General features: G+C 38.5%; 1 protein-coding gene across 12 annotated transcripts in view; it reads left to right on the top strand.

Annotated features, from left to right (window-relative positions):
- GPHN (gephyrin) overlaps positions 1-22,237 on the top strand; it is a 291,964-nt gene that overhangs the window by 80,969 nt on the left and 188,758 nt on the right. For all 12 annotated transcript variants that reach the window (XM_032689727.1, XM_032689720.1, XM_032689728.1 and 9 more), the window contains one exon: positions 10,914-10,992. In XM_032689727.1, the coding sequence (XP_032545618.1) occupies positions 10,914-10,992 (79 nt within the window). The remainder of the gene's footprint in view (positions 1-10,913; positions 10,993-22,237) is intronic.

Raw genomic sequence — 22,237 nt, 5'->3', positions numbered from 1 at the left:
TCTCCTTCTTTCTTCTAGACTCCCTTCAGGTACTGGAAGGCCACAGTTAGGTCACCCCAAAGCCTTCTCTTTTCCAGGCTAAAGAAACCCAATTCTCTCAGCCTTTCCTCATCAGGGAGGTGCTCCATCCCTCCAGTCATCTTCATGGCCTCCTCTGGACTTGCAACAGGTCGATGTCCTTCCTGTGCTGGGAGCCCAGGAGCTGGATGCAGAACTCCAGGTGGGGTCTCACCAGAGTGAAGTAGCGGGGGAGAATCCCCTCCCTCGCCCTGCTGGCCACGCTGCTTTTGATACAGCCCAGGATACAACTCACTTTCTGGACTGCAAGTGCAGATTCTCAGCTCATGTCCAACCTCTCATCCACCAGCACCCCCAAGTTCTTCTTGGCAGGGCTGCTCTCAATGCCTTCATCCCCCAGCCTGTATTGATTATGGGGGGTTGCCCCGACCCAGGTGCAGCACCTTGCACTTGGTCTTATTAAACCTCATGAGATTTCCTCCAGGCCCACTTCTCAAGCTTGTCCAGGTCCCTCTGGATGGCATCCCATGTTTCAGGTGTGGCAACCGGACCACTCAGCTTAGTGTCATCTACAAAATTGCTGTGGATGCCCTTGATCCCTTCATCTATGTCTTTAATGAAGATATTAAATAGCACTGGTCCCTATACAGACCTCTAAGGGAAACCAGTGGTCACTGAAGCCTGTCGGGATTCTGAGCTGTTGACCACTGCCCTTTGGATGTGACCATCCACCCACTTTCTTATCGACCACACAGTCCACCCATCAAATCCATCTTTCTCTAATTTAGAGAGAAGGATATTGTGAGGAACTGTGTCAAAGGCTTTACAGAAGTCCAGATAAATGACATCTGTAGCCCTTCCCTTGTATACTTCCACTGTAGAAGGCCAGCAGGTTAGTCACACAGGACTTATCCCTGGTGAAGCCATGCTGGCTATCTCAAATTACCTCCCTGTCCTCCATGTGCCTTGCTCTAGCTTCTAGGAGGATCTGTTCCATGACCTTCCCAGGCACAAAGGTGAGGCTGACAGGTTGGTAGTTCCTGGGGTCCCCCTTTCTACTCCTTTTAGAGGTAGGTGCAGTGTTTCCTTTTTTTCTAGTCACTTGGGACTTCCTCTGTCTGCCATGACTTTTTCAAATGCCTTGGAGAGTGGCTTAGCAACTACATAAACCAATTCCTTCAGGACTCTGGGATATACCTCATCAGGTCCCATAGACTTATCTATGTTCAGGTTCTTCAGGTGGCCATGAACCAGATCTTTACTTACAGTGGGATGCTGCCCCAGTCCCCATCCTGCTGTCCATCCACTGAGAGGTGTGGGAAGAGAGGTTGTCGTTGAAGACTGAGGCAAAAAAGTTGTTGAGTGTCTCAGCCTTCTCCTCATCTGTTGTTACTACTTTTCTAGCATAGTATATCGAGGGATACACCTCCTCTGACCTTGAATCCTCAAGTTTGTAGTTGTTGCTTTAAGCTAGGACATTTTAGGCACTTCAGGTACTGGACAATAACCTGAATAACGCAGAACAAAGTACCTTCTTTTTTTTTTCCCCCTTCCCTTTTTTACTATGGGTTTTTGAGGTGGCTTCCTTTAACAGTGTTTGGCAGGCTGTGTTGAACAGTGCAGAAAATACCTGTTTCCTTAAGGACGACAAGTTACCTGATTTCTGGTGTCTGGGGCTGTATGAGCAGAGAGAAGACAGGACATTGAGGCCCTGGGATCTGTGGGTTAGTCCTGGAGGATTATCTATGTATTAGCAGGTCTGTATGCATTTAGCTCTGCAGCAACGTAGCAATGCAAAGAAGGGTGTTGTTCCAAGCCATAGTGTGAGGCTGAGTTTCTTAAATCCTGTTGTTATTTGGTGATACAAACCTTGGGTCACAGGTCCATAACAATGGAGAGGTCACTGAAGTGGTTTACATAAGAAATGCAGTGTTTATAGATAGAATATATCATTAGGAAAACGGAGTATTGATTTTCACATGATTCTTGTGGATTTTAATCAAGCTGGCAGATAAGATGTGAAATGTGTTAGCATCTTGCATAGGCATACTTTGTCATATATAAAAGTGCATCTAGCTGAAATGGATTGTAGACTTGCTTAGTGTGCACTGCAGCCAAGGATCCATGTAAGCTGTCAAACTGGGCTTGCTGTAAATCAAGACCTCCTTGTAAAGACTGCCCTTTAAAGGAATGGTTCTTGGCATCTGCTCTAAGTACAGCTGTTGTAACCTGTGATAGAACTAATAATTTCAGAGAAGTCTAAAACGAGGTAATAATTTTCAAAGGTACTTAGCTTTTTGTTGTTGTTTTAACTCTTCCCCTCCATTACATGTGCTTACCTTCTGTCCTTTTCCTTCCCCTCCTGGATTTTTTTATGGTTTTATAGTGAAAGAAGATAAAACTAAAACTTCTTAGAGGAAATACTTGGTGGTAAAAAACTCACATAAAACACAAATTTATTATCTGTGATAACAAGAGCCCAAAGAAAAATTCCATCAAGTGTTTAGAATTCATAGCTTCAAGGAACTTAATTTTTTTATTGGGTACAAACAATTAGAAGTATTGCTAATGCTACATCTCCAAAGATTTGATTGTCTTTAATGGCTTGATTTTATTTTTTTTGTCTGAAGTTCACCTGATCACTGTAGTGACAGTGTGACTGAGTTGAAACTCAAGCTTGTTAGAATATTAGATTAAAACTCAGTATAGAATTTGTAGCCTAAGGCCACACAAATATTGTAAATTTTAAATGATAAATCATTTGAGAGAGGCATAACCCACTAGACTAATGGATACACAGAAAAAAAGGCTCATTTAATTGCTGTTAGAAAATGTGAGAGAGCTGGGGGGTGATTTAGAAGTTCATGGCCTTCAGGAAGCTCTAACATAAATTTTACAACATTAGTAACTGTGGTACAGAATGCTTCAGGTCTTCAAGAACTATTCCTGTGTCAATTCTTAAATCTCTTGAGAACCAGTCTATACACTTTCCTTGCCCTCACTGTTCTTACAGAAGGATTATTTGTGAGGGTTCACCTCTCTAAGTCTTGGGAAACTTGTGCTCTGTTTCTTATGATTTCCTCACAGTTTTTTTTCTTGTGCTATGCTATTTTTTAATCTTCTCTCCCTCTTTTGTTTGTTATGCTGGTGTATTTATATAAACACACCAGCAGCAACCATCTAATGCTTTTTTCTTGCTAAGCTAATCAAGAAAGTGAAAAGAGCTTCCTCTGTGATGTCTAACTTTTCTTTATCACTGCAATAGCTCTCCTTTACCTCTGGGTTACAAGTGCTTCCCTGTGTTTTCTAGTAAAAATCATGTCTAACTTGTATTTCTTGTTGATGATCACCCTGTTTTTCAGTAGGTCACCTGAACCTTTCCCTTCCGTCGTTCCAGTGGATTATCTCCTTTTTTATGTAGTACTTCTTTGTCATTCTTTGATGATACCATTCTGGCACTTCATAACACTTTGTCTGAAGGGAAAGGGAGAGAAGATTTACTCTGGTATGAAATCCAGTAAGACGTATTGAAAAGCTTGCTATGGGACGTTCATAAAGGTGGATGTTAAATTTTACTGTCTTGAATAAATAAACTTAGAATTTCTTTATGCTTTATTATAATGAGAAAAACAAAGCAAATGTCAGAAACATTAGTCAGATGTGCAGGGCAGCTATATGCAGGGGGTCAAACTATTCACTGCAGTCTCGTCTTCAAAATCTGTGAAGCTGATAGCTTGTCTACTGTGTCAGCCTTCACCCTGTCAGAGAGAACAGGGACAAATACATTGCATTGGTGTTTTATGATGTGTTAGGGAAACAGAAGGTTCTCACTGGGTGGATGAGAAAGTGGCTACTTATGGGATCTTGGTGAATTGAGATAGCTGGAATAAAATAAATGTGTTCTTGCTCTTGTGTGCTGAGAACTTAAATTTGGGAATGAATTATTATATATGAATTTAAACTACAGTTAATCTTGATACTATGACTAGCTCTGAATGCCCAATGAAAATAAATTTTATTGAGTAAGTTGAAGTTACTGGTTTGTTCTTTTATTTCAGGTGGGTTAATCTCAAAAGTGAGCTTTCTTTGGTCTGGAGGTTTCATCTGATAGCTTGCAGAAGCAGCCTTTGGTTTTGTATGAGATTTTTACATTGCTTCTTACAATAAAAATTCTCATTGGTAAATACATTCCATAACTTGTTCTAAACTCTTGTACCTCAGCCTTTGTATTTCTGACGACAAACTTTTCAAAGATAAAAGGAAAACAGTGATGTGATCAGGACCTTCTCAGCTACTTTCACTTTTCTGGAACTGCTACTGTTCGTGACACCTTCTTTGGCAGTAGAAAATAAGAGGTTATGTAAATTAAAAGGATACAACACTGACTTAGGAAGGCTGCGCTTATTTCTGGAATGTAATTTTTTGTTCTCGTGGGTTTAAAAAAAAAAAGGTATTTGAATCTGGACTTATATGAAGAGCATTAGCCATCTCTGATACTATGTGTCCTGCACAACTTATTTTCACCAGCACAATATTTTGAACTTGTTGAAATACAATATGTATAAAAGAGACGCTTTTTTCTTCATGTAGCTATTTTAGCTCTTTTAATGCTCCATTTAAATAAAATGTTTTATCATTTTTTGCACAGCTCTCAGGTCAGAATATGTGAACCTGTGGAGGGGGTGGCATGTTTTCTGTCGCCTAACCCTGCTCACACCAAAGCAAGTCTTTGAATGGTCTTTATTTGTGTGCTGCAAATGTTACCGTGCTCTAACTCAATTTTTAAAATTGTTTCCACTGTGACATGTTGTCACAGTGCAGATAATGCACAACCTGTTAATAACTATATTGCAGTGCTGTAACTATTCTTGTTGTTAAATAATTGTGGGTTAAAACTAAAAGTGTTACCATTTTATGATTTCATTCTCTTAAGCTGATGTACATCAATGTCTTGCAATTCTGAAAATGGTTTTTAGATTATCTGCCGTAGGAGAAAAAGGCTTATGTGATCAGAAGACAGTGTCATCCTTCAGTCTTTCCATCGGTCTGTTGGATTCCCCCTGGTAAACCAGTTTAACCCACATATGAAAAATGTAATAACAGTGTAATAGGAAAGCAAACACAATGTAACAAAAAGAAAATTTTGAAGTTATCTATAAATTAAGTGAACATTAGCAGCCAGGCAAAGAGGAGACTCAGATTATTAGTCCCACTGAGGAGAAGGCAGATTGGTGTTGACTGGTGCTTTCACCTGCATGGCTTTGTATTAGCTTTAGCTCTCTTCCTTATGTGGGTATCAAAGGGAATCTGGATTTATCATGGTGATAGCAAAGGGTGTTTAGATCACAACTTCTTAGGAAACCAGCCTGCCTTATTTCTGCTACTCACAGACAATATATTTCCTTAGTAGTTATAAGTATTTGCAGTTTGCATGCAGACTTGTAGTTCTTTTTAATCTGCAAATACATCAGAGATTTGTGTGCAGATATGCAAATACTATAAGTGCTGCACTTAAAATTAATTTGCTGTCTTTTTTGATGGATCTGGAGAAGATGCTACAAAATTTCTGTAATGTGCCATCTGTTTTATGTGTGTTTTCTGGTTGACATGCACTCACTTGAAAAATATGACAGTAGCAGAGAAAAAAGGCAGGATATTTGTCTCTGATGTTACTGTTCATGGAACCTATAAAATACCTTAAAATCATTTTAATATTAAGAGAATCAATCTTCTGGTACTATCTCATTCCTTTGCCTTCCTGCCTATAGGACAGGAACTCTGTGTTTGCAGGAGAATAGGCTTTTATAGAGAGATGTTTGGAGATTTGAGAAAAAAATGTTACCTTATATCCTAAACCTTAAGCTTCCTTAACAGAGTTTCTTATGTTGTGAAGTTAACAATAGGTAAAAGAATGTGCTTGCTGCCATGTGTATCAGGTTGGGCCTGTAAAAGCAAAATACTTGAATCCTGCTATGTTTGCATGCATCAAATGGAACAGGACTACCTAAATCTGAAATGAGATTTCTGAATAATGTTTTATTGCAAGCAAAACCAGGCTAGAATACAATGCTGTGTCAGTCCAGTACTTTCCAGAACATCCCAAGTGTACTAGATATGTTTTATATTTATTATCTGCTGAATGAATCTGTTATAAAACCTAAATATATAAATAATCCTATAAAAAGAGGGATAAGGAAGAGAGAACTGCAAAAATACTACAGGGAGATGAAGAGGTCCTAAGAAAAAGAACTGAATTTAGGAGATGTTATCACTAAAAGACAAAAATAGAAGACATTGATATCTTTTTCTTCAGTGCATACTGTTCAATGTTGTAGTAGTCCAGTATTTTCAAACTAATACCGTATCACTGTGAGTGGCTACCTTCGTGAGTGTAACATTTTTGTTGTCAAGATGATGTTTATAAACAGGTAGTCACAGCTAATCTAAAAGCAGTTCTGAATTCTGGCAACCAAGAGGAAAATCTGACAGGTAACAGTAATTTTCTGGAATTGCGTATTTACGTATGGGGGATGTAAACTTTATTATTAGTTTGCTTTACCAAACTGTAGATATTCCTTCATTTTTTGAGGGCAGTTATTGCATTTCATCTAAAGCATATGACATTAAAATGACAGTTAACAGCTATGGATTTGAAAGTGCTTTGATCTAAGGAGAGGTTTTTCGGTTTTTTTACTGGGAATACACTGTGTGGGGTAAGAGATTATGTGACATGTGTAAAGAACTACATGGTTTTCAAATTCTAGGATATTTAAAAAAAAAAAGAAAAAAAAAAAGATAAATTTCACAACAGATAATGTCCTGCCTGTACTTGAAGAAAATATTAGTTTACCTTCAGAGTTAAAAGAACTTCTCATTTTGGAAATCAACAGGCTAATAATGCATTTTTCTTCAGTACGGTCTCATTTAAAACTGTACTAAAGAAAGCAAAGGAAAAAAAATCATATGGACAAATTTAGAAGTTCACAAATGCCAAGTGGGAAGGCTTCACAGCTGTTGTAAATTGAATGTTTGCACATTAGAGTGTGAATAGTGATTTTAACCTTTCTGTGGGGAATTTGGTATGCTGTGTAATTGACAGGTGAGAACTATATTCCCCTATTAGCTTCCCACCTCTGTTGCTTCCTCAGCACAAGACTAGACAGGAGTCAGAAACAGAACATCAGTAAGAGAAACCAGAAGCTGAAAGTAGGGCAAATGTTGGGAAAATTGGAGCTATTGCTAAATCCTGTTTGCTTTTGATACGTATAACAGCTCACTTGGAAGTCAAACTGTTTAATGGATGTTTAAGGATGTCTTCTTAGTGTGATGTTTTTCAGAGTATGTATTTTGTTTAGTCAATACCTGTGATATTTGTGCCAATATTTGGTTTGTTAAAAACATTTCTAGTACCTTACAGACTGTCACTGAATGTGCAATACTCCACTGAATGTGCTTTAGGGAGCTATTTTTTCTTGTCATTTGCCTTGTCTTCAAGGAAGTACATCTGGGGGGTGTAATGCAGATCAGAGGCTCAGCCACTTGGAGTTTATGTAGAAGGGAGCAGCTAACAATTCTGAATCTCTCCATAAACCATTCACTCAACAATGCTTAAAATACTACCTTTTATAAGCTTTTGGAGGGTTAAAAAAATAAAAATTTAATTTTGAAGCAAGACAATAAAATCCTGCATGGGAATTGTGTTCATATAGATGTCCAATGCAAAAGTATCCGTTGCTTGTGCTTTAAAGAGAAATTAGGCATAGCCATTGTGTATGTAGTATGATTTATGGCTGTGATGCAAAGTTTTTTTCTGTCTTTTCTTCTCTCAACCTTAAAGCACCATTGATCACCCTGATATTTCTGTCATACCTTCAAACAGAGTTTCATGCTCCTATTTCCTGTTTAAAATAAATAGCTTGCATTTCAATCAGAGTATAGATTTTTTTAAAAATATGTGCAGTGTTGATTTAGAGTTTTCTAAGCTGTGAGAAATATAGTACCTGCTCTGCTTGATTGCTTCCACCCTGTATTTATCGTTGAACATTTCTTTTATTTGTTTATGGCGAGAGTTTGCACGAATGTGAAGGAGCACGGCCGTGCTTGTTTGCAGGTCGAGGTCTTATTCCACTCTATTCATCCGAATGATTTCCTCTCACTGGAAACTCCTATTGCTATGAATGCTAGTCATTTAATTGACAGTTATTGCCAAATGTTAGTATTAACTGAACTATTGGAATTCTTGGTTGTTAAAACTGAGTTTGAAATTTTTCACATTTATTTGAATTCTCTGTGATTTCTGAATCTGGCTAGAACAGTAACTTAAGAAGAGGCTTGCTTACAAATTTGCAGCTTTGCAGTTTTCTAGCTCTCCTACAACCAAAGAAGAAAACTAGAGAGACAAGATTGATAACTTTTTCAGAGTTTCTAGATATTTGGTGTAGAATTAGGGGGTTTTTTTAGCTGAAGTTTGTATTGCTGAGCTCTGGTAACTAGAAGGAAGGTTTGTATTTTTAAAATTCAGGAGTATTATAATATTAGAGTTATGTTGAGACAAATAAGACAAAGGCATTAATTTTAAACTCACTTGTCGTGAGTTTCACACAGACAAATAACGGCCACTTTTGCTGATGAGATAGTTTTATGTTGTCATTTTTCATTTTCCCTTTAAAAAAGTTTTGAGACAGTCATGGTGGTTTCCTTGATACATCATTGTGATTACTTTCAATGAGGAGATTGGAGAAGACAGTAGACGAAATGCAGCATCTTTAGATTAAATATTTAATGCTTAAGAAATGTTTGATCTGTTAGTAGTGAAAAAATAGTATTGACGGTAATTTTTATTCATGATGTATTGTGTTAATGTAGGAGATATGTTGATGTATCAGTAGTGTAGGATTTCTGATGAGACAGTAGATAAAATGTTCTGTTTGCTATTTTGTTGCCAAACTTGACAAGAGGCAAATATAAACTATCAAATATGAATTCTAGGTGGTAATTTTTTCTCCCATAAAATCTAGAGTGTAGGTTGTTTGTGAGTCTGCTGATCTTGGAATTACTGCTTTAACTCAAGAGTAAAGACATCCCCTCAAGGGTCTTAGGTTCAATGCAATAGATGAGCACGGAAATGAAAAATTTCTGAAGGCTCGAGGTGCTCAGGGAGAGCTTCCCTGGCAATATGGGCAGTGCTTGTGAACTCGGTACAGGTAACTTTCAGTTAACAAACTTATACAGACAGTGATTAAATTCTCATGTGAGGAACAAGCCAAGAGTTCTGGGCTTAGTTAGCACAAGTAGCTGCTGTTTAAACTAAAGATCCGTGTCAAGTACCTCAAAGACAAGAGCTTCCTGGGGATATACTGACTGGCTTTCAGGGATTGTACGTAACCAGCAACTGTTAGGTACTGTTTTCAGAGATGGTGGATAAGAGAGACCTAGGATATCAACTGGTTATTACAATGTTGAGGTGCAAGGCAGGTAACCTCTTAATGTTTTCAGCACTTGACAAATACTGCCTTTACTGTCATAGTTTGTCAGGCTTTGTCTGTGAGCTGGGGCTAGTACCTGTTCCATCAGTACTCCAGCCTCCTCTTCTGGGATGCTTTCTTCCAATACTTGCCTTTCCCAGCAGACTTAACAGGCTTCAAGCTTGTGAGATGCATTGGCAATAAGGGGTACTAGTAGAAACATTTTGCAGTTTCGTAGTATGTTAGGTAGGTCTGTCACTGTATGTGTTGTAATCTGTGAAAACAATATATTTTGGGAATGATTTGCATTTTCCTGAGGCTGGTGATGCATATGAATACTTAGAGATGTAAATTAAAGAGAGTGTTTTGCATTTAGAGAGAAAGAAGTAGGAACACTTGCTTTTGCAGATGATTTTAAACACATCCCCTTTCACTAAGTATGAGGCTGTGTTCTGTGTTGGAAGATGAGCAATAATGCATTTCTTTATAAACTCTCTTCTGTTTTATCTGACAGATTATCTTACTAGTTATGGCTAATTGATCCTTACACTGAATTTTCCATATCATAACCCCTGTGTCCTTCAGAAAGTTTGCTGCAGTCAGATATAACTCTAATTCCTCTAAACTCATGCTGGGTTTTTTAAAAAGTATTTGTGCCACTACTTTTTTCCACCTCTCAAATTGACTATGGTGTTATTAAAGAGGTTAAAGAGGAATGAGATGGTTTGTAGGATTGGGGTACATGTGCTGAGAGACAAGAGAACAAATTTGGAGTTTCAGGTTTAAATATATCTTTTTGTTCTCCTTTTTTCTTTTTTTTAAGTAGTGAAGAAAACGAAAGCACACTAATACTCTTTTAAATGTCTGTGAAATTTACTGTAATTTCAGTTATTACAGTAACTAGCTGCATTACATGCACTTTATAAGTTAATTACTAAGTTGTTGGAATAAATTTTTACTCTTAATGAACTCGTTTTGGTTATTGCTCATATTAAACATTTTTGCTAACCCATGAACAACTGTGAACTTAAATACGTAGCAGCTCTCATTGTTTCTAATTAGGTATAGCGACCAGTGCATGATTAAAGATTCCTCTGTTAAGTGTATAGATATCTGTGTATACCTGCACATCCACTGTTTGTGTGTGACTTCCTGTTGTCCCAGGTGGACAAGTAGTAGGGACACCAGCTGAAACTGTTTCTGCTTAAGCTGTGATACTGTATTTATCATTTTCCATTGATTTGATTTATCTTTGAATTAGGTGAGACCTCAGTGAAAATCAGATTCTATATATGAATGTTCAAATTCCACCCAACACCAAAAAGCATTTTTAGTTAATCAGAACTGTGTTCTGTTCTTAAATTTCCACCTCTTTTTCTCCTTGTTTTTTTAGTTTTTTTTTTGTTTTAATTTTATTTCTATTTTTTTTAGTGAGTGACAGTTGCTTCAGGAACCTTGCCGAGGATCGTAGTGGGATAAACCTTAAAGATCTGGTCCAAGACCCTTCTTTGTGAGTATCTGGCTCTTATTGCTAAGCAAAGAAAAGCTTCTTCCTGATATCCTCGTGAGTAGTTTTGTAATTATATAAAGAAGTAGTATGATGAAGTACACATAGTGCTTTAGTGGTAATATGCTTGCCAAGTTGTTAGTCTTTAATACAGGCAAATATTATTAATACCACCTTGTTTTTAATATAATTCTGTTTATGAACTAACATCTAGATACCACATATGGTAAAGGGTGAAAGAGTCGTCAGAGGTAGCAGATGGTGCATGCTGGTATTTCTGTGGAGGATTTGTATGCATATTGTTGCCTCTCTTTTTTTAAGGAGGAACTGCATATAAATTAGGAGATTATTGGATAACTGTGTTATTGCCAGTTATCATTAACATGTATAATGTGTTTTCTTTTTATCTGATTTCATACAGCTCATATTTACTTCTTCCTCTACTACCTGTTTTAATTGAAGTGTCTGAGCAGATGATCTAAATTTTGCCTCATGGAAAGACTGCTGGTCTTTGTCAGTGTTGTATCTTTCTTTAAAATAAAATTCAATTTCGTGAGCTCTGATCCATACGTGAAAATGTATCAAACCTTCTTTGTGGTTTGGTTTTTTACTTGGTTGGTTTTTTTTGGTTGTATTTTTTTTCTCTTAACTTCAGTACTTGCTGAAAGTGCTCTTGCTAGTGTGTGAGTGTACCACTTGTTCTAAGGGAAGGGAAAGAAGGGGAAAAAAATCACGTGTTTTTAAAATTAATGATACTGCGTTCCACTGTGGGTGATGAGACTTGATACTGACGGAGCAGATTTTTCAGTATTGGTTGAGAAGTAGTGAAAAAATAAGATGTATTTGACATCTTTTTCAGTTACAGGGGATTTTTAGTAATGAAGTAGATACAGAATTTGCTTTGTCATGTTGCTACAAGTGAGTGATATGCATATATACATGCATTCTTGGAAAATTTTGACATAATGGATGCAGTTCATGATTTATACATCTGAAATTATAGAGGTACAGGGGCAGACATAATTGTTGCTTGAGATGCACAGAACGAATGCAGTAGGTAAATTTTTAACGATAACGAAGTGTTATGCAAAGGTCTTAATTGTCAACTAAAATTTGTTGACAGTGTGAGATTTCTGTTGTTATTTGTTGGTTGTTTTTTTTGTTTGGTTGGTTGGGCTTTTTTTTTAAGGATTGTATGGTTTTTGGAGCTGCAGGTATACTTATGTGCTACATATAGTTTTGGGTTTGCACCTCTGGAGTTTACTTTAAGAAAAGTTGAATTGTTGTAAAATGATCATTTTCCTTTCTGTTTACTGAAAGTGATGAAATCTTCTAGTTTTCTTCCTTGACTGTAACTTACATGTTGAATATTTTAATAATTTCTTTTGAATGTTACAATAATTTAATTTCTTTCTGTTGCTTACAGCATAACAAGCGTAAGTGACTGCAATGTAGCCATTTTTGTCACTTTTAAAGACTGAATAAAGTCTCAATACATGTCTTAGGTTTCAAGGACTGCTTATGATACTTTGTTGTATGACAGATTATAGTGCAAGAAGTCTCCTTTCTGCCTAATGATAGGAATGTACAGGCTTGAATTTGTCTTTCAAATTGATATTCTTACAGTTTTATGACCGAGTGCCTCTTAAGAGTTCTTGCAAAATGTATAATAGTGTGAGTGAATCTCCAAAATGGAGAAACAATCTAGCCTTTTGTAGGTGACTGTTAAAGTCCCATGAGATCTGCATTCTTTGTCATGCAAAGGACAGCGTGGGGATGAAGCACGAGAGTGCCAGCCAATGAGATGTTTTAACCTTTTTTGAAGTAAGAATAAAGTTTACTTAAAATCTTGAGAGTATTTCTTGACATGGAAATGCAGAGATTCTGCTTGCTGCTGTAGGGAGAAAATTTGTGTGGCCAAAGCTCACCTGGAGTTGAAGCTGCCAGAAATGTAGGGGACAATAAAAAGAGGTTTTGCACATATATTAGTGGCAATAGGCAGTATAGAAATATCATCAACCCCTTACAGGATGAGGATGTCACCTCACAAATGGGGACAGAGACAAGGCAGAGATGTTTAACGCTTTCTTTGCCTCTGTCTTCGACACGGATGATGGACCAAGGGGGTCTCTCTGCCCTGAGCTGGAGGACCAGGACTGTGAGAATGATCAACCCCCAGTTGACCCTGAAATTGTGCAGGATTTGCTGCTCCAGCTGGATCCTTACAAATCTCTGAGGCCTGATGGGATTCATCTCAGAATCCTCAAAGAGAAGCTGATGTCGTCTCAAAACCTCTGTTGATGGTTTTTGAGCAGTCTTGGGAATCTAGAGAGGTCCCAGCTGGCTGGTGATTGTTGTCCTGATTTTCAAGAAGGGCGAGAAGGAGAACCCTGGAAACTACAGGCCTGTCAGTCTCATTTCAGTGTCTGGTAAAGTTATGGAGAAGACTATTCTGGGAGGCATTGAAAAACACCTGCAAGACAACGCAGTCATCAGTCAGAGTCAGCACGGCTTCAGGAGAGGAAAGTCCTCCTTATCCAACCTGATTTCCTTTTATGACAAGGTAACCCACCTAGTGGATCAAGGGAAGCCAGTTGATGTAATCTTTCTGAATTTCAGTAAGGCTTTTGATACTGCCTCTCACAGGATCCTTCTGGACAAAGTGTCCAGCCCACGGCTGGATAAACACATCATGTGGTGGGTGAGCAATTGGCTCACAGGTCAATCACAGAGGGTAATAGGGAATGGGGTGACATCAGACTGGTGACCTGTCACTAGTGGGGTTCCACAGGGCTCCATCTTAGACCCTGTGCTATTCAACATCTTCATAAATGACTTGGACACAGAATTGGAAGGGATACTAAGCAGGTTTGCAGATGACACAAAACTGAGAGGAGCTGTTGACTCCCTTGAAGGCAGGGAGGCCTGCAGTTCAACAACAGGAAAGTTCTGGATTCTGCACCTGGGATGGGGTAACCCTGGACATACATACAAACTGGGGAATGAGTTGCTGGAAAGCAGTGCCACAGAAAGGCACCTGGGGGTCCTGGTTGATGACAAGTTGAACATGAGTCAGCAGTGCCCTGGCAACCAGGAGGGCCAACCCTGTCCTGGGGGGCATCAGGCAAAGCATCGCCAGCTGGTCAAGGGGGTTGACTGTCCCAGAATGCTCTGTGCTGGTGCAGCGTCACCTTGAATATTGTGTGCAGTTTTGGGAACCACAATATATTAAGCTGTTAGAGAGTGTCCAAAGGAGGGCAACAAAGATGGGGAAAGGCCTTGAGGGGAAGCCATATGAGGAGCAGCTGAGGTCACTTGGTCTGTTCAGCCTGGGGAGGAGGAGGAGACTGAGGGCAGACCTCATTGCGGTCTACAACTTCCTTGTGAGGGGAAGAGCAGGGGCAGGCACTGATCTCTTCTCTGTGGTGACCAGTGACAGGACCTGAGGGAATGACCTGAAGCTGTGTCAGGAGGTTTAGGTTGGATATTAGACAGAGGGTGGTTGGGCACTGGAACAGGCTCCCCAGGGAAGTGGTCACAGCACCAAGCCCGACAGAGTTCAAGAAGCATTTGGATGGTACACTCAGGCACATGGTGTGACTCTTGGGGATGGTCCTGTGCAGAGCTAAGGGTTGGATTCAATGATCCTTGTGGGTCCCTTCCAACTCAGCAGATTCTGTGATTCTGTGAAAATTGTTGCCTGTAATAATACCTGAAATAGCAAAATAACATTTGATTCACCCTCTTGCCAGTTTAATATTTAAAGTTTAGGATTTCTTTGATACTTGTTTATGTTGACTGTAAGTGAATTACCTCTTTTCTTTGTAATCTAATATCAGATACAAACATTAGATTTACCTAAAAAAATTCTAATTCTTTCTCTGCAAAATGATCTCTCCCTTATTGTTTGCCACTCTTGGCTCTGTCACAGACAACTTCGCTCGTGTTATTGCAGAAGGCTTTTTTTTGGAGGGCTGAAAGTGTGTCTTTACATTGAAATGAAACTCTATAAAATAGATAGCTTTGTAGTGGTTTTTGATTAATGTCTGATTTATATCAAGTATGCCTAATTGTCAGAGTAGTCTTTTTTCTCCAACTGATTTCCCAGATGGAGCTATCTGTAAACTTGATCTGCTTTCAGTTCTCTCATCATTACTAATAAAAGCTCTGCTGCTCAAATCAGAAGTTTGATCGTGTATACTTGTATGTGTTTTACTCTGTCAATAAAAATGGAAATGCTGCTTAAGGAAAAAAAAAAAACAAAACAAAAAACCAAAAACCAAGTATATCAAATAAACCTGAAGTGAGGAGTTAAAGACTGTGGGAGAAGGAAATATGTAGCAACTTTAAAATTAAATTTCATTTTGTGGTTAATTACTGAAAAATTTAATTTCTGCAAAAAGTTGATTGGAGATTCAACTGTAAAGAGGGTTTGAGAGTTAAGTGCTGTTCTTTATTCATTTCAGCTAATCATAAAATAGTTCGGGTGGGAAAGATCCTTTAAAGGTCCTTTGGTCCAACCCTCCTGCGGTGAGCGGGGATCTCTTCAATTACCTCAGATTGCCCAGAGCCCAGTGATGTGTCTGCTACATGCAGTGTACAGTTTGGGACACAAAACTTAGAGATCCAGAGGTGTGTAAGAGAACAGCAAGAGGAGAAGGCAGTTAGAAAGTGCAAGGCATGACAATTGTGGTTCCCAGTTTAGGAAACAGCAGCAGAAGAGAGAAGTATGAGTTGTCTACAGTGCATAAAAGATGAAGGGGTTTGTTCTTTTTGGCTGATGAGAAAGAATTGGTTCAATTTATGGCAGACAAGATTGATTGGATAGTTTGAAAAAATTCTAAATGTCAGTGTAGTGAAGAAACTAGAATCTGTATCTAAGAATGTCAGGGAGAGCTCTGCAGATTACAGTCTACATATTTGATCCTGTCTAAGTGTTTCATCGTGTAAGTGAAGAGAGCTGAAAGGGCAAACTTTTTTTTTTTTCTCTCCTTTTTTTCTTTTTCTTCTATGAAAGTGTATGCATTCTGGTTTGGAATCCACGTAATTAATATGACCAAAAACCAGGTGGAACTTACTTGTAAGTTCCTATACTTATTCCTATAAAGGTAACTTAATATGGCTATGAATATTCAAATCCTATTATCTGGTTTAGATGAAGCTCCAACTTCAGCCCTGCCTACCATTCCAGTAACACTTAAAAGATATAAAAAAATGTTGTGTTCTACAGAGGAGATTGATCTCCATGAGAAGACTATAGGTGTTTTTCCATGAATTGTCACTGGAGGAACTAGGCTCGTGGTTGGTTCTTAGATCACAGCACAGATGTTGTTCAGACTATATGCAGCTGAGCTAAAATGCTAGCTTAAGATGCTTTCGTTGGGAAATCTTTGAGGCTCTGTAGCAAGGCAAAATTTCTTAAGCTGGTGCTCAAGGAAGGATAAAAATATTGATCAGTTCATCTGATCCCTTGTTCGTGACCAGACTGAATGCTACCCTCTTTCTTACTCTGTCTCCACCCTCGATATCTAGTCTGTGCTCAGCAGAAAAATGGGTTAAATAGTATTCAACATGACTATCACCTGGAACTCCTTCTAGGTTCTTTACTGCTGACTTTTTTTGCAAGTTATTTAAATACACCTGTGAAGAGTGAACCATCAGATCATTAGAAGGTTAGGTATATGTCCACCTACTTCAAGCAGAAGTTCTGTGTATAGACATTCCTAAGTTTTAGTTCTTAGCATCACTTTATAAGATGTTCCTTTCAGCTCTAGCCTGTATATAGACATAAAGTTTATAACTTGTCTAGACAAAAAGGAGGATACTTTTAATCTTTCTATGCAATTCAGTAGCTGCAGCTGCACATAATCACTGATACACATTTGTTTTGGAAACATTTTCAGAGCTGAGATAAACTTAATATCCAAGAGATTCTCAATAACTTCTTTCTAGGCAAAATCACATCACATCTAAACTGTGTTTCATGTCTCCCTCAGACTGACTTCAGTTATGAGGGAGTAGATAAATCTTAAAGGCACAGGTAACTTCTGAGAGGAAATAGGAAGTTGTTTTAATAAGTGTGTAATACAGAGCTTTTTTCTGTATATATTGTGAGAAGAAAATGTTATTTGCCCTCTATGTAATTGTATTACAGATACAACCGAAATGTTAATAGGTCTGAGTTAGAAACGCATAGATTAACTCTGAATTTCATTTGTCCATGACAGGAGATAGAAGTCTGACAGACTTTATCGCTGCCTTATTGTGTTTTACAACCTTAGAAGGAGGAGCTAGGTAATTCTCTGGAAAACAGTCATGACACTTTTAGAATTTGTTACTTAAGGACTGAGGATGAAGGAATTCTTGAGGAGCTCTGATTTTTTTATTTTTTTTTTTAGCTTACTGAGTACACAAGCTATACTGTAGGATGATACAACTACCTGGTTGGATGAAGGAAAAGCAGTGGATATTATCTGCCTCAGTTTCAGCAAGGCTTTCGACACTGTCTTTCACAACATCCTTGTAGGCAAACTCAGGAAGTCTGGACTGGATGAATGCACAATGAGGTGGATTGAGAACTGGCTGAACGACAGATCTCAGTGGCACGGGGTTTAGTCGGAGGCCTGTCATTAATGTTGTCCCCCAAGATTCAATATTGGGCTCAGAATTCTTTACCTTAATTCATCAGTGACTTGGATGAAGGGGCAGATGTCTCCTTAGCAAGTTCACTGATGATGAAGCTGAGAGGAGTGGCCGATAGCCCAGAGTGCTGTGCAGCCCTTCAGAAGGACCTCTGTTGGAGAGATGGGCAGAGAAGAGCTGTCTGAAATTCAACAAAGACAAGTGCAGGGTCCTGCACCTGGGGAAGAATAACTGGGCACCAGTACAGGCTGAGGGCCAAGTTGCTGGAAAGCAGCTCTGTGGAGAAAGACCTGGAGGTGCTGGTAGACAGCAAGCTGTCCATGAGCCAGAAGTGTGTCCTTGTAGCCAAGAAGGCCAGTGGTATCCTGGGGTGCATCAAGGGGAGCATGGCCAGCAGGTCAAGGAGGTGACCCTGCCCCTCTACTCAACCCTGATGAGGCCTCACCTGGAGTGCTATGTCCAGTTCTGAGCTCCTCAATACAAAAGAGACATGGAGCTCCCGGAGTAGGTTCAGAGGAGGGCAACAAAGATGATTAAGGCACTGGAACATCTCTCGTACAAGGAAAGGCTGAAGGAGCTGGACCTATTCACCCTTTAGAAGAGACAACTGAGAGGAGACCTCATCAATATTTCTTAAGTATCTGAAGGGAGGGTGACAAGAGGATGGAGCGTGGCTCTTCTCGGTGATGCCAAGCAATAGGATAAGAGGCAACGGGCAGAAACTGATGCACAGAAACTCTACCTGAACATGAGGAAGAACTTCTTTCCTGTGCGGGTGACTGAGCACTGGATCAAATTGCCCAGAGAGGTTGTGGAGTCTCCCTCACTGGAGATATTCAAGAACTGTTTGGATGCAATCCTGTGCAATGTGCTCTTAAGATGATCCACTGTGGTCCCTTCCAACCTGACCCATTCTGTGATTGAAGACTTGATAAACACACTAATAAGTCTGTGGATGTAAAATTTCAGTTTCTGTCTTCACATGGAGGAACCTGTCTATCAGGTTTTTAGCATAACTGGAAGTATTGGAGTTTATTCTTTCTGGGTTTTGCTCATCATTTGAAAATCAGTAACTGTCTCGGTAAAGGTTACAAATCCAGCATGGTGATGATACCAGTTCTTTCCCTCTCCTCTTTGTGCAGCCTTTCTAGTTTTATAGTGCCTGTTATAATATATGAATGTCAAGCCTTTTTCTTTTATTTAACTGCTGGTCTCAGTAATACTGCATAGAGAGGAAACATTTTTTCTGTAATTGTGTCTGCTGTTATCTTGTTTTGCAACAGCATTCTAGTGGGAGTGCATGCTCAGTTGTTTGTCCTTTAGCATGTGTTTTCCCTAATACACCTGGCTTACAAAAATACTCTGCTTCTCTTTCTCCTGAGTTCTTCTGTAAACATGAAGTGATTTTATCAGGTGATCTTTTTTAGTCCTCCAAAGGTGATCTTTGGAGGACTGTCTCTGGTAGCTCAGATATTCTGTTACGCAGAGGCAGAAGTGCTGAGCATTACAGAAATGCTGCCTATTTTAAGTATTGCATCTGATGAAAAAGTTGTACCTGACAAACTTCCAAAGGTCTGACACTTACCTAAAGGAATTCATGATGATGAGTCTAATCTAATAAGCACTTCTCAAAGTTGATATATATGGAATTGGCTTCATGCTAACCTGATAGTTTCTCACGGATCTGGGGAATTGAGCGAGACAAGCTTTTATCTGCTTCAACTGCAAGCAGAGTTTGCATGTGCCTGAAAAAATTTTATTTGCCCCCCTTCAAGACAATTAAAACATGCTTAAGTGGCCAAAGTTTCTTCTCAGGCCAGTTTCCCTACTTGGCTTCTCCATAGTCCAACCTACCTACGTTAAATGTATCACAGAGGTGGTTCTCCATTTCATTTGCCAAATAATTTTAATCTCCAATCATATAAACAAGTCCCTAAATGTTTTCTCTGTTACTTGCACTTCAAGTAAAGAATTTTCTCAATGTACAAGGTTCCTTGGCAGTTTATAGCAAAAATTGCTAATATTATATGTGTCCTTTGGCTGTTTAGGCATAATGACTCATAAACTCATAGGAACAACCTCCTCTGTCTGAAGCAAACCCTTATGAGTAGACAGTGGCAAAGCAGAACATAAAATGTCTTCCTTAAGCACCTAGTAACTTTCAACTCTAATAATTTTTACCTCCTGGCCCAAAGCAGTCTCCTGTAACCTCTTTAAAGCTCCATGTCAGCTTTATCTACCAACATTCAGAACAATTGTGTCTTCTGTCATCATACAGCTTTCAAATTCTTAGGAGTTTTCTTCCTTTTGCTCTTGCAATGCCCTGTGGTACCTTGCAATTAAGAAATCTTTGAGCTAATCAAGCAACTGAAAAAATTGTTCTAGAACCAGAGGCTGCACAGCCCCAGTGCTGTGTCTGGGCTGGTAGGTGTTGCTGAGGGGAAAGGGTTGTTCATTTGCATGGCACCTGAGCTTGGGTGTTCCATCTGGCTTTTCAGGTCTAGTACTAGTTTATGAATTAGTCTTGTACTTCTCTGTGGTGCAGAGATGTACTGCTGGAAACTTGTTAGCAAGAGACCTCTATCTAAATGTGTTTAGGGAATTTCTGTACTTGTGGAATCTGTAATGAGGGATCCTCCTTGTTATTATGGAGTTTTAAATTTAGTACATGTGAAACACAGTCTCTTAAGGGGCTTTCTTAAAAAATGTTTGGTTTTTTTCTGGCTTGTTTTGGAACTAGCAACTGTAAATGGATATGATGTTTGTTGAAATAAGAAACTTCATCATTGGTTGTGGAGATTTACTAGGTCCTTCATTTTCAGAGTTTAAGTTGGTTATTTTTAGAAATATTTAGAAAATATTCTTTAAGGGTTCTAAAGAAAAACTATGCTCTTTTTGCTCTGTTTCTCTATATTTGTTATCTGATGTCTGAAAAGAAATACATAGGACACAGGTTCAGAAATCTTGAACAAGTTTATATCTATACAGTTTCACAAAACTGATTCAAAGCTGTTTCTATGTGTGTTTTATACCTTTATTTTAAAATTGTCCTCTCTGGTTGTGACTTGGAATTCATGCCAGTTTTTTATTTTTCCAGTTGTAATTTTTTAAATCCCGTTATCTTAATACTCCATTGCTGGGGTGGCAGAGCTGGGAAAGAAGAGGCCTTGATGCTGTACAAGCACTGTTCAGCCATAGTTAAAACATTGGTGTGTGTAGTCAACACTGTTCAATCACAAATCCAAAACACTCTAACATACCAGCTGCAGTGAAGAAAGTCAAGTCCATCCCATCCAGACACAGTACACATATAAGTAATACTACAGTTGTGCTGGTTTTCCTTTTGCATTTGAAGGAATATAGACAAACCTTCTGTGTGTCTGAGTATATTCAGGATCAGGCCAAAATGACTTGTAGGGAAGAAGTAGGAAAATTGAGTATGTACCAAGTACTGTCACAGTCTCAGAATTAAGTACCAGAAGACTTTTTTCTGTAATAATTTGGACAAATAATTAATAAGAATAGATTTTAATAGAATGTAAAGTGTTCATTTGATTGAATATAACTTTACAGCCCATCATTTGCTTTGGAATTTAATAGCATAGCCCAACTTCCTGGTCAATGTTCTATTTTTTAAAATCACAGTCCAAATTATTTTTAAAATCTTAATGTGTAATGCTAGGGACTTCCTTGAGGGATTATGTTGTTCATCTCTCTGGCTTTGCATTTTGTCTTCTCATCCAACCCAAATTCACTGCATCTTGTAGTAGCATTCTCTAGTCATACCTTGGTGACCTTATCTTACCTTTCTTGAGGGATCTTTTCATTGCATTTGCTAGCTTTCCACTCTCTGAGGATCTGTGACTCCCAGAACTCAAAACAGCCTCTTCTAGGCCTATTTTGCCACCTCTAAGCATCATCCAAATCTCAGCTACTCTGACGTTTCACCTGACCTCATTCTTTCTATCTCTAGTCCTTGTTTCTGTTTGTATTTAAATCTTTTCTGGGTATTTAAAGGGGCTGTCTTCTCACAGCATTTAAATATTGGAAAGAAAAATATATGTATCTACAGGAGAGAGGTGGTCCAGTGCTTAGCTTAGCTTAACCTGCAGTGGTTCAGATAATTCTCTGAAAAGATTCTCTTAATACTCAACGGTGTATTAAGTGTGTTTCTGCATATTCAGAAGAGAAAATAAGAGATAAAGACTTACTAAAAATCAAGAATAAAACAGAAGACTTATTTGTATGACTATATAAACCTCAGATGTGCTTACATCTTGACTTCTGTATTAACTTCTAATAGGGGTATGGTATGGATGATAATATTAAGCAGAGATTTGGAACAGCTTCCACACAAAGGGAAAATAAATAGACTAGAATTTTTCACTTTAACCAAGAAACAAAGTATAGTGGAGGTATACAAAATGAATAGCATTAAGGAAAAAGGTTGGAGGCAGTTATTCATTGTTTCTTTCACAGATGAACAATTGTGACAGGAAAAAAATCAAGCAGCAGGTTTAAAATTAATAAAAATACATACTTGTTCAAGTGTAGCAGAACTGAATATTTCATAATTGATGTAACATCATATGGCAGCTGGAGTATA

This window comes from Chiroxiphia lanceolata, chromosome 6 (assembly GCF_009829145.1).
Source record: "Chiroxiphia lanceolata isolate bChiLan1 chromosome 6, bChiLan1.pri, whole genome shotgun sequence".
Lineage (NCBI taxonomy): Eukaryota > Metazoa > Chordata > Aves > Passeriformes > Pipridae > Chiroxiphia > Chiroxiphia lanceolata.
Note: the sequence above shows the minus strand (reverse complement) of the source record. Positions and strands in the feature narration are given on the sequence as shown.